The sequence below is a fragment of the Varanus komodoensis genome, unplaced genomic scaffold (genome assembly GCF_004798865.1).
Source record: "Varanus komodoensis strain SLA01 unplaced genomic scaffold, ASM479886v1 scaffold32, whole genome shotgun sequence".
Lineage (NCBI taxonomy): Eukaryota > Metazoa > Chordata > Lepidosauria > Squamata > Varanidae > Varanus > Varanus komodoensis.
The window spans coordinates 10,078,293-10,091,762 of record NW_025335798.1 but is presented as its reverse complement, the minus strand read 5'-3'; the positions used below and the strand labels follow the sequence as shown (position 1 = coordinate 10,091,762).

The 13,470-nt window shown below is 42.0% G+C and overlaps 1 protein-coding gene across 1 annotated transcript in view; it reads left to right on the top strand.

Moving 5' to 3' along the window:
- The window catches only part of SEMA5B (semaphorin 5B), a 303,228-nt gene extending 289,979 nt beyond the window's left edge, over nt 1-13,249 (top strand). Inside the window, exon 23 of the mRNA XM_044438272.1 lies at nt 12,885-13,249. Within this exon, the coding sequence (XP_044294207.1) occupies nt 12,885-13,040 (156 nt within the window). The 3' untranslated portion in view covers nt 13,041-13,249. The remainder of the gene's footprint in view (nt 1-12,884) is intronic.
- The last annotated feature ends 221 nt before the right edge of the window (nt 13,250-13,470 follow it).

The window sequence follows — 13,470 nt, the reverse complement described above, 5'->3', positions numbered from 1 at the left end:
TGTGGCTGCCAAATTCCAGATGAAAGCTCTACCAGATGCCAACAAGCAAATGGGGATGAATCATCCAGGCCTACTAAATTCTTACTTGAGGAACCATACATCATTTCTGTGGTATATCACTGTACTAGCTGTGTGCCTTAAGGGCAGGTGTAGACATTAGACTTTAATCCGGAGTCCGTGCGTTTAGTTTAGGGTGGAGGTCCAGTTCATGGAAGGCTCACCCTTGCCCTTGGAGATGCATGTTTTGCTTTTGCAGAGGGGGCAATGGTGATATCATTGGCAAAGGTGTTCCAAGCAATGGCTAGGCCTTGATAAGCTAGATCAAAGCTGGGCATGTGGCTAATAATTCTAGAAGTTGTATTTATTGAGTTAAATGGCTACGCGATATGCGGAAAAAAATAACTCACTAAGGCCTAATGATGCACAGCCCAGAATTGGTGGGGTTGGTCTTCCCTTATATATGTCAGTTCCTTCCTGTGGTTTAAAGAACCATGCATTTTACTTTCTTACAGAATTCATGATTGGTTTTAGTAAGAAAAATACCTTGCAAAAGAGAGATGTAAACATTCCTAGTATTGGGAAAAACAAAAATTAAAATGTATTTCAACAGCTGTTCAATGCACCATTTTGCATTTTGTACCATCTGGTGTCCATCACAAAGGGCACATGTTAAAAAAAACTTGCATCAGTCCATCCAGCAATCACTCTGTTTTGAAAGGATGAAGCAGATGCAGCTAAAGAAAAGATTTGTGGTGAAAATAGTTAGGGATGCATTATGCTGATTGATATACACCCTGGCAATAAGCCCCTGCAGGGCTGGCTGTTGCAGGAAGCAGGAGAGGATCAGGTTCAATGTGGGGTGGACTGTCAACACATCAGCCAGCATCCCAGGGGACTTGGTAGCTCAGGCTACTCATCCACCGCGATGAGCAGTCATGTTGGCTCTGCAGTGCTCTAGGCCATAAGGAGAAGGCCTCCAGAGCAATTGTGACTTGCCTCTGGAATAACAGTCAGAAGCAGATTCTTGAGACACCAATGTAGTAGCTTCAACTTTAGTAGCTTTTCAGTAACAAATAGGTACCGTTTATATTCTCTTAATGTTTGTCAGGAAATCCACAGTCCTGCTTTAATCTAAGACTAATCTAATTTTCATTGGATTTGTTCTTTTTAAAGTGCTCTAACTGACTGGGTTGACTTTTGATTGTGTAAATAGAAAACAGCATTATAAAAAGATTGAATGAGTAGAATTCAAATTCAGTCAAATGTTCCATTCATTTAAACAGACAAATATACAATTTCCCTGTACGGAGACAATAACCATGTCAAGAGGAAGACTAGGTTAAAGAATATCCTTAGACATTAGTTTTATATATGAAAGCTCTCTTTTTAGATTAAGAAGCTTTTTACCAGCAATTCCTCCTGCAGCTTGAAATGAGACAGTCCAGTAAAACTTGTGGTACAAGATCTGCTGAATGTATAAATCAGCTTGAACTCTTTGTTGTCCCTGATTCTATAGTGATTTGATCGGAGTAGATATAGCACTGTGAATGTATATTTATAACTTCTGCTATAGTGCATGGTACATTGTTTAGTCTGTGGGGCAGAACCATTGCACCTGTGAGCTCTTTCTGAGATATTCTGGGGAAGATGAAAGCCATGTGCCATTGCATTTGCAGTTCACATAATCAGGCATGGAATTCTTCCAAATATTCCTCCTGTCCCCAGTCCCTGCTCTTGCTTAGGGTATCCAGGTCTTGATTTGGCAGGGTGGAATTTTCAGTGATTCCGGAAGAAAAGAAGATAGATATTCAGGCAGTTTGTCTTGGATCTGGATTCATCTTGAACTTGGAAATAACTTTGTCTGCTCATGACCTGCAATATCATAAAACAGGCCTCAGGGATTTGCCTCTTTTGTGTTGTCAGGGGCCTTTGAATACATGCCTTTCTGCTCATTCATTTCCTTTGTGGGATATAGACAATGGGGGGCGGGGGAGGTTATTTGAAGATTACAGTGGCAGAAAGTTGGAGGCAGGTTAATGAGAAAGCTCTTTAGTTAAGTGCAAGTCAGCATGAATTTGTGGAAGGTAAATCATGTCACACAAATTAGATTTCTTCCCCTCCCCTCCTTTTCTTTTCTCCCACTTCTTTCTTTCTTTTGGCTAATTAAATAAATATTGATCTATGTAGAAAGATAAATGCAATATGGATCCTCCTGTAAGTTTCTGACATAGTTTCATTAATGTAAGATGTTTTCTCTGTCCTAAAATCATGCACTCCCTTCCACCCACCCAATAAGACTGTTCCTCTTTAATACCATGTATTTAGTGTCAGCATGGTATTATAATACTACATAAAAGCATCGAAGTGATACAATCCCTGCCCTCAGATTTGTTCATCTACTTTAGAAAGGTAAGATGAGAGTGGAGAGATCAGGATTCAGCAAGGGTAGAAGCAATTGGATAGTGAGAACAGAGATGGCAAGTGAGGTGCAATTAAGCTGAATTCAGGAGAGGAGTTACTGACAAAGTGGCCCTTTCCAGGAGGAGAGGGTGATGACTGTTCGATAGTAACGGAGAAGCTCTAGCCAGGAGCAGCAGCATTGTGGAAGTTACAAAGATGGAGACCTGTTGGACTATGGGCAGGTGAGATGGTGATCAGGAAGAGGTGACACAGGTCCTACCAACAGTACAAACTTACATTCATTTCAGACCTGTCACTGGGTTTACCAGAGACCTCAGGACTGGTTGTTAAATAGCTCAACTCAGCACCATCACAGAACAACCGTTCTAAGGGTTCAGTGGGAAGCGGCACTATTAAAGCCTGCAGTACAGATATGCCCAGGTAAGGAAATTTGAGATTTCAGTATGGGCTGAAATTAATAGAACTATCATTTCCAAATTGTGTGAGGTACTGTTTCCCCTCTATTCAGCACCAGTTAGACCACATCGTGAATACTGTGTTCTGTTCTGGGCTTCATGGTTTAAGATAGATGCAGACAAAATGGAAAAGGTTCAGAGCTGGTCAGCAAGGATGATCTGAGGACTAGAAATGAAGCCCTGTGGGGAGAGATTGAAATAACTAGACATGCTTAGCCTGGAGAAAAAAAGACTGAGGGGCGATAGGATCTTTTCAAATACTTGAAAAGCAGTCAAACAGAGGAAGGGCAGGATCTTTTTTCAGTCATCCCAGGACATGGGATAATGGACTCAAGTTACAGGAAACCAGATTCTGACTGGATATCAGGCAAAACTTCCTGACTTATTAAAGCAGTGTGGCAGTGGGACCAATTGCCTAGGGAGATTGTGGGCTCTTCCACACTGAAGGCATTCAAAAGGGAGTTGAACAGCCATTTGTCAAGAGTGCTTTAACTTGGAGTTCTGTACTGAGCAGCAGATTGTACTCGATAGTGTCATAGACCCTTTCCAAGTCTGTAGGCTAGAAACTTGGAACCAGTGGAAAGTTCTTAGGAAGAGAGGCACAAGTACAGGAAAAGGAGAGGGGGACACTTTTTGCTGGCATCCTGAACTGGCAGAATAGACAAAAGGTGGGAAGAGGGAAAAGCAGAAAAAATAATTTAGTTAAATCAATTCAGGTAGAATAATTACCTTATCTTCTGAACATCAAGGAGAGCTGGGTGAACTGATAAGCAGGTTTTCTTATGATTGTAGACTTGGTGTTGTGGAAAAAATTGGAAAGGCCTATCAAGAAATTGGTTTCTTTCAATAATGATCTGTTACATGGATGGCTAAAGCATTTGAGGTGTCCAGTTTAGGTCACTTGAGCTTTTACGAAGCATAGATGAGCATGTGATTTTGCAAAGTCGGACATCTGTTGTAATTAACAAAGTGAAGGACATTCACTTTATTAGGGGACATGGTTAATGTGGCCATTATTTAAAGGGCACCTCAGAAGAGTGTGACTGAAGTATTTATGCCTAAAGGTTTATTATTATTATTATTATTATTATTATTATTATTATTATTATTCACAAGTATTCTCAAGGTATTGAAAACCCAAACTCCATAAGTAAGTACCAGATGACATCCAAATATCCTCCTCCTCATCCTCCTCATTTCCCCCTGATAACAGGACTTGTAAATTAGGCAGAAAATAAGAGAAAATAAAATCCAGGAAAAAGGACTAAGCAGCAAATTTAAAAATAGGCAGATCACACATTAAGAAGTTTGACCTGTGTTATTATGTTAATACGATGACCAAATAGCTCATGAAGTTTAACATTTAGGTATATATCCTTATGTGTCTTAATTAAGAGGTAGTAGTATGGAGTCAAGTGGAAGTTCACCTATATCACAGTCTGTTTAATGTATGAAGATCAAGAAATTATAAAACATACAGAAATAGAAACCTAGAATATTTTGCCCATATAATGAAAAATGAGAAATACAGATTGTTGCAGCTGATTATACTAGGTAAAATTAATGCAAAAAGAAGCATAAGAAAAAGAATGTCTTGGCTGACAAACCTCAAAGAATGAGTTTGGAACAATATAATATTGTTAGAATAGCCATAGCTAAGGACTGTTCAGTCATTAAGATATCCAACCTCTTGTAGAAGAGGGTTGAGAAGAGGAGAAAGTGCTTTAGAAAAGTGAATTCTTCTTGTCTTGTCTTGTCTTTAAAGACGTTTCACTGTCTTAGCATGTCAGGATGTATTGGAGGGTTGCAGTTGTCAGTGCTTTGATTCAGAGCCCTGTGGATGGCTCTCTAGACATGCATAAGTGTTCCTTTATGCCTGTACAGAGGCCCCCTGTATCACCCGGAGAAGCCATCCTAAGCATCAGGAAATCTTTAGAAGTGCCTTGTGTCATGGGGGTGGGCTGTATGTCCCTGAAACACAGTTATGCTCTGTGATGATATAGAGATACCCAAAACCATCTTCATTATTATTTTTCTCTTGAATTGCCTTTGCTGAGCAGCCAGCAGGAAGTTTGGTAGCATTGCCTGTGTTTTAACTGCAGTATATTCCAGACACAGCAAGGTTTAATTTCAAGGAGGTGTATCTATCTGAGGTTGATTCAGACATTCAAGTTCATAGGAATATTAATAGAGGAGAAATGCTGTGACCCATCAATCTTTTTACTGATGATAACAAGTCAGGTCACTTATGACTAGAAAAGAAAAGAGTCCCATTGTAGATTCTGCTCTTCCTCCTCCCCACCACCTTCCTTTTTTGTCAAAAATATTCTGGTTCTGTTGCCAGATCTTTCGGCCAAGATAGGGAGGACTGTTTTCTAGTCATCTAATCAACCCTTCGTGGACCATAAATTAGCCACAGTTTCTACAGCACTTTGCCTGATGTTCAGCACAAATGCGTATTGTAATACAAGTTGTTTACATCATGCATTATGATAGAGCTTCTTAAACCATCCGCAGCTCAGTCTGGTTATTTGGACTGTGACAACACAAGCTATTAAAATGCAAGCACCTGCTGTTATTTAGCCATTTCTCTAAAACATGAGAGATCAAAAAACCTCATATACACAGGCAATAATGGAATTTCCTCCCTTGCCAATATATTTGGCTGATTGTGACGCTCAGTGATGCCAGCCAGGTGGATGGAAATTACACCCCTGAAAAGCCCCAAGAATGAAATGTGTCTGAGGAAAACCCTGTATCTGATTTGATCAGTGTGCTGGCGGATTTAGGAAGCTGCCTTGTACCAAGTCGCTCCCTGAGGCCCAGTATTAGGACCCGACCGACAGGAGCTCTCCAGGGTTTGAGACTGGAGTCTTTCCAGCCCAGCCTGGTGATGCAGGGATTGAACTGGGACCTTCAGCTTCCAAACCAGGGAGTTCTCCCCCAGCCCACAGTTAGGAGTTCTTAATGACTGACAGGGGCCATGCCACTGGATGTGTCTTAAGCACATTTGGATTATCCAGTGCAAGTGTTTCTTTACACAACATAAAGTTAATCTAGATAACTTGCCAGTGATGATTGCTAGGGGATAGGCACTGGCTAGGTCATGGTAAAAAAGGACAGAAAAGACGCTTGCATATCAAAGCAGCCTTTTCCAAGCTGGTGCCCCTCAGAAGTGTAAGCATAAAAGGCGTAAACAAAGAATTAATCACTTTTCTTCCTAGCCTCCCCCAAGCAGGTTCAGTCCAAAGGTTTTGGATTTCAAAACATTCCTCAGCAGCAAGGCCGATAATCATGAGTGCAGGCTGTTGTAGTGCCAAGCATCAGGAGGGTACCAGCTTGGGTGGGGCTGTTCTAGCATTAGAAAGGCCCAAAGCTCAGATCCAGGTCCTAAGCAGTTCAGATTGGAGGCCATTCAAGGCCAAGATCCGTATTTCCCATGGCTTGCCTGTGCTGTGTGCATAAGGACAGGCAAACGCTGGCTCAGGACTTTCGGCCATATGCCAATGCAGCCCTCTTCAGCAAGGAGGAAATGTGGATGCTTCCACAGTATAGTCTTCCTGCCATCAACAGTAGAGCTCCCAACTGCCTCAGTCTTGCACATCCCCAAGGCAAGCAGGGGTCGCTGGTGCATGAGGACTGAGAGACATAGTTTGTGTCTGGAAATGGGGGAGCAAAGCCTTCGCTTTTTATCTCTCCCCCTCCCCGAAGAATAATCATTTCAGATGAAATGGCAGTCCTAGGGGCAAAAGTGGTGCACCTGCCAGCTGTGAAATGAGAAATAAAACTGAAAGGGTAAGTAATGTTCCAAAGCATCACTTGACTTCTGAACATCTTACTGCCTTGTAGGTGGTCATTTTTACTGCTACTGAAAATAACACTTTTTTCCTTTCTCTTTGTGCATGCCTGCATATGTGTGTGTGTGTAAGAGTAAGATAGCAAAACAGACTTTCAACAATGTTTTCCATTCCAAGGAGATGTGTGCAACTGGGCCAGACATGTGCTTATAGATATTTTCCCCCGTCTATCTCTTGGAAAATGCAAGATGGCAATTTGCTATCTTTTAATTTGATAGGGTGCTCTTTCAATTTTACTGGCTCCTTTCTTCCCTCATCCTTCATCCCTATGTGTGGCATGGCAGAAGCAATGATACATCTGCAGTAAGAGTTTTCCTTCTGTCTGAGTGACCTCTCTGCTGTGCATCATTTGAGCCTGCAACAGTGATCTGCACACAGTTCAGCCATCAATCAAAAGCTGATAGATTACAGCAGTCTGGAAAGTTAGCAACTGCTTTTCGTTAACACCCTCCTGGCACCAGCTGGATTTGAGTTGAGCTAGGCAGCTCAACTACTAAGCCATTCTGGCCCCCACCCCATCTCTGGCAGCACCCTCACCCCTCCTACCCTCTCCCAAATCATACTGAAATACAAATCATGTTTATTAATGAATTGTGTATATAAAAAAAGCTCCCCCCCCCCGGCCACACACACACACACACTTTTAACAGTGTGGCATTTAAGAATATTTACCACTTGAGTGGCAAAGCACATGTTTTCTGCTTGCAGAATCTGTTATGAAAGGAAGGTTTGGGGGAGTTAAGGAGTGAGGGGAAACAGCATTCTTTTGATTGTATTATCCAGCAGCTCTAAATATCACTTCAAGGGGCACTTGATTTGCATAATGCCTGCTAGGAAGAGAATGCAAGAAGGCTTACTAAGAATGAACAAAAAGGATTTAGCAGCACAGCTTAGCTGAAAGCTATTAGTGTCTTCCCCTGACCCTCTTTAATTCATTGGATCGAATCAAATTGAGCAGTCAGCCATGCTGAGGAGGGGCCGCTCTCACGCAAAGAGGATTCTTCTGGCAGAGCAGTGATGCATCTTGCGGAGGTGTCATTACCTTGTGGTGGCGGTAACGGCAGCAGTAGCAGCAGCGATCCAGGTGGCTTGTCACGTGTGTCTTAGTGATGCTGCCACTTACGGTCCTGAATGTTTGTCTCTGTCAAGTTTCACGCGAAGTGTTACTGGCCGTTGGCTGTCTCGGCCTTGCTGCTGGCCTGCTGTGCAGTAGAGACCACGTGGGCCATCGTTGTGCAGCTACAAGCAGAAGGTGCATTGGCTTCAGCCGCTTCCAGCCCAGGCCTTTTTGTCATCTTATTTGCCGGCTGGGTATGGACAATGTGATAGCCCCATTATGCTGCTGTTTTCCTTCCCAGTACCACTGGAGCATTTTGTCAGATGGTTTTGGAATGATTACAGAATGTCTCAAAATCCTGTTTGGCCACCTATGACAATGGAACAAAAGATTTGGAGTCTGCCCCTTTGAGCTATAAAGGGCTCCTGCATGCCACCTTTGAAAAGGACTGGGCCAGCAGTAAGGCAGGCCAGAGTGGTGCAGAGATGCTGAGTTTCCGGTGACCCCTGAAGGGCTGAGGTTGCAGGTGGCGGTGGCGTACTTGCCACCCAGCAGCCATGCCTCTGCATAGCACACCTGCCCTGGGCTGCCACCTCCCGTGTTTAGGCAGTGGCAGGAAGGGCCCCCCTTCAGCTAGAAGGCACCTCACTGTCTGGCAGAGCTTGGCTTTAAAGAGAGCAGGAAGGAATACAGTTATGAGAACTTGCAAGAGGGCAAGCCAGGGCCGCAGTAGGCTGGTTCTGCACAGCTCCACATGCACCTTTTGAGCAAGAGATTGCATGTATGGAAGAACAGATTGATTTTTTTGTTGCACTTTTCTCGTGTAACCCTTGAAAGCGGGGCTGTAAACACTCAGGCCTACAAGCCAAATCCAACTCATCCGGGGTCCCAGCCCAGCCTTCTGGGGTTGCCCAGATGACCAGGACTACTACTTCTGGCATTTCCACCTTTCAAAATGCAGGGAGACTTCTGGAACAATTGCTGCTCAGGGGAAAGGGGTGGACTAGGGGAAGGGAGTGTGGCAGTGTGGGGAAACAGAACCCCAGGTAGTCTGGATTCAGGCCCAGGGCCAAGGTTCTGCATCCATGGCCTACTGTCATACAGATAATAGAACTCACACATTTGATCAAAAAAGGGCCATAGAAGAGGTCGTTGTATCAGGCTGCTGGATGGTCCAGGAGTACCTGATGCTATAGATTACTAAAACGTAAGTGGTTATTGACCTGGCTAGTGACCTGGGTGGGAGATCAGTGAAAACTCCAAGGATAATGAATAAATATACATGTTGCAGAGGGCTACACTTAGCAGTGAAAAGAGGGCAAGATATTCTCTGTTTCATTTGTGATGTATAAGTCTCAGCCATGTAATTACCTTTTTAAAAAATCCTTTGTAGCAACACTGTTTTTCACTGCTTATCTTTCAGAACATGTCCAGATGTGATAGGCTTCTTTTTCTTGGCACAAATGAGCCATTCTTTTAAGTAGTGGATACTCGTGTGAACACCAGGCAATTAAAATCAAAAGGAAGAAAAATGTTTATATTTGAATTGCAGCTATCAGGCTGAGTTTTGGGTTTGGTCAGGCAGCCATAACTTGCTCTGAAGTTACTTGCTAAAATAGCCTTGGAGCATACAAGATGGATAGATCTGGGGGGACAGAATGACTTTGTTTACTTGAATCGACACGTCGTAATTTCTGTGGGATGTTTGAAGTATATCTTCACTCATTTAACTAATAATCCTTCTGTTTCACATGTTGTGTCATGAGCTTTCCATGTTCGTCAAGCTCTAAAATGTCCAGCCCTCCTCAGACATGTTTCTTAGGTGGCCAGCTGTTGTATCCTATGCCTGTTGTTGTATCCTGTGTGGCTAGTTCCAGCTTCACCACAGCCAGGTAACCGTCAGCGGCATAGTGGTGAACAGAAGTCACAGGGTTGCATGTTTAGCTATTTCAACTATTGGCCCTGTGAGTTTCTGCCCCCTTTGGACTGCACACTCAGTGCACGCTGGTCCTGCATTCATGTATTATGAATCAAGCAGGATGGATTGATTTAGGGCATGGTGAGTTAAAGCAGTGATTTCAGTGATTTAGATCAACCAGAAAAATAGTTGGTTCAAACTCATGATTTAAGTCAAGCTTTCCATTGAAGCATTTTCATACATTTCCTGAACAAGGCTTTAAATCTGACCACTAAGCCTCGATAATTTACATCTACTTTATTATTACATTCGTCTTCACCTTATTTTGCATTTATGTCCTGCCTTTTTTCCTCAAGGTACTCAAGGCAGCTTACAAGGTTCTCCTTCTCTACATTTTATTCTTGCAACAACAAACCTATGAGGTGTGCTAGGCTCAGAGACAGTGGCTGGCCCAAAGTCACCCAGTGGGCTTCAGAACTGAGTGGGACTCTTAGATTTCAGCTAACTAGATCTCTCACAATCTCAGTTTCCCCTCCCCCCCTTTTTATTTCTTTTTTTTAGACAGAAAAAAGCCATAAATACAATCACAACAATAATAATATAACATAACAAGAACACAATAATTAAAAAAGAATAAATGAAAGAGTGCATCCACCACCCCGGAGACCAATACTACCATCCATATACTATAACAATTAATAATATATAATATACTTCAATTGTACCCATATCCCCTCCAGAAATTCTTATAATCTTGTACAGCTTTTGCCTTCTGTCAGTACTGCTTTTACAAAATTTCCCCAAATTTCATTATATTCATTTGCTTTCATTAACCCTCACATCCCCAGATTTTAACTTCTACGTATATAAGAGTATTACTGCCCAGAGAGCTTCAGCTGTGGGGAGGTATAGAAATGAAGTAATAATAATAATTTGCACTGTACTGTTTTTGTAAGCTGCCTTTGCTTTGCTTTCTCACACTGTATATATTTTGCAAGTTTCCTTTTACCTGTAGAGGAAATATGATATGTCTTTATCATATTCCTAGGTAGGATCTGTCTTTCAACCTGTGCTCATAACAGCTTGAGGTTATCAGCACAATCTTATGCGTCTTCCCAGAAATAAGATGCTTGCTTTGATCCAGCATGGCTCTTCTTAGACTCTTGAGTTACCTTGAGTCCAGTAGAGCTTAACTCCTGGGTCAGCTGGAACCGTAACACAAGAGTGCAAGGAGAGGCACATCGGGCAATTTGTCTCCTCTTTTTCTTTCCAGTGTCGCTCCTTTCTGCTTCACTCTGCCTTGGCCCAGGCTTGCTCTCACACAAAGCAAACCAAAATGCAGTGTCTGTGATTGGTAGGTTAAAGCAAAGAGTTACTGGGCAGGAAAAAAAAAATAAAAACTTTAAAAAGCTCACTTAATTTTTTTAAGCATCAATTGTTATCTATCCTGCTATATTATCCTGAATCCGTCTGCCTTGTAGGACCCAGCTCCACTAGCACATAAGCACAGTGACAGTTCTGTTTAGCTGTTTCTTTAAACTTGTGACTCTAGCCAGAGAACATGACACTCAGAAGCAAGAACTGGTAATTAGTCTGAACAGAACATTTTCATGAGATGAAAACTGAAATGAATATCCATATTTGATCAGTATATTTATGAGAATGTAACTACAACTTTAGCATGTCTTTGATGACTTTTAATTGTTCCTTTATTTTTAAATGAGGAATTTAATATTTTGCTTGATTTTTTAAAAACAGCACTAAATAAAACAATCCAATTTTAAAATTTATTCATTCTTTTTTTTAAATATTCATCCTGAAGCCTGCTCCCTAAAAATGAATACAGCTTGATCAAACGTCCAATTATGTTGCATTTAGTGAAAAATTAAGGAACTTTCCCCAAATTTTTAAAAAAGCATTCATTCAGTCATACTATTTTTGTTTTCCAATATCATGCTATAAACCTTTTAATCATAATAAAGCTGGTACATATGTAACAACTGCTTTTGTGTGTCATTATTAGTCATAATAAAATTTGTACTTACATAGTAACTACTTCTGTGTGTCATTAAACATAGGTAAGAAGGGCTAATAATGACATGCTATGAAATGTTTGTTTTATTATCTGAGATTCTGTGGGACTTGAGACAAATCTTTGAATGGGAAAACACAAACACAATCCAGCCAAGTAGAATTCCTTCCTTGCCTCATGATAGGTATGCGCCCATTTGAAAATGGTCAGTGTGGGATTAGATTATGTAATAACATCCTGAGCTTCCTGAAAAGCAGGATGGGCAACAAATAGTGAGCATCAACTGGAAGAAAATCTCAGGAGGATGCTGAAATGAAATGAGACCCCGCTGTTTCTGACCATGCACTGTTACACAGTGGGAGGCAAGAAAACACCGGCGTGTATCAGTGGTATGACTAGATGTAGTTCTTTGATAAATGCCTAGAAAGGAAAGGGAAAATAGGAAATTGGTTATTTAAATATCAACAGTTAAAAGTTTGCCTGCCTTTCAGCTTCGTTACTTCCCCACGCTGTCGGCAACAACTTGTAACTTGGTTGCTAATCTGACTCAGTCTTTTTTCTCTTCAACTGTGACCATGCCTTGTTACTTGTACTGTAGCTTACAGAAGTGACACACTTATTATCGGGGGGTCCAAACCTGGATATCTACCAATGGAGATGGAGATCAGGTAAATGTGCACCTGTTCTTCCAAAGCAAAGACTCGTGCCTTTTGGGTCCACTGTTACTGGGAGGGAGCGGAAATGAAACAAACAGAGGAAGGTTAAGCTCAGTGTGTGGTTGCTCCTCATTAGGCCCAGCATGATTTGCACAATGATGACTGATGGGAGATGGTGGTGGCCACCAGACACCATGTCCGACCTACTTGAAGAATAGATATCCCTAAGTTGGGAAACATCTGTGAATCCTAGTTTGCAGTCGTGTATTGGCTCAGATTCCCCCAATCACTGGTGGAGGCGGGAAGAGTTGTGGCCCTCTCCTTAGAAAGCATCTCTGGAGAGCCATAAAATGGTTACACAGACCCACCTGAGGTGAAGGAAAGTCATTAATATAAAGTAATATCAGAGTGTGTGACAGGTGAGAATTATAATAAGGAGGGGAAAAGGATGTCTCTCTAAACATTTCTCTCTTTCTTTTCTTTTGCAGACACTTAACAAGAATAATCTAATACCAGATGACAGGAGCAACTTCTATCCTTTGCAGCAAACAAATGTGTACACGACAACCTATTATCCCAGTACACTGAATAAATACGACTACAGGCCAGAGGCCTCTCCGGGAAGGACCTTTACTAACAGCTGATGATAGTCAGATCCTCCAAAAACTGGATTACTTCCTATATGATTTTTATTTTTTAAATTGAGTTTATGGACCAAACCTTGGCCCAGCCTCTAGATGTAAATATTACACAGCGGGCCTTTTATTTTCTCTTTTATCAGTGGTCTTACTTTTGAGTAGCACATCTCCTTAAGTAGATCCACTGCTTATGGATAACGGATGATCTGGTCTGGCTGTTTTGAGGGGTCCTCAGCTACAGGTGGCATTTATTGCTGTGGATATTGATGGCTGGAGATGTGCCTTTGCGTCTGATGCCAGGCTGGTCCAGGAACCCACCATCAAATTTGACCACCCTGCACTGCTTCAGCAATTCAGTGGACATGGAAGAGAAACGCCAGCAGTACACGGTGATGCATCTGTCACAGGCTTACAGGTTAACTGTCATCCACAAGCC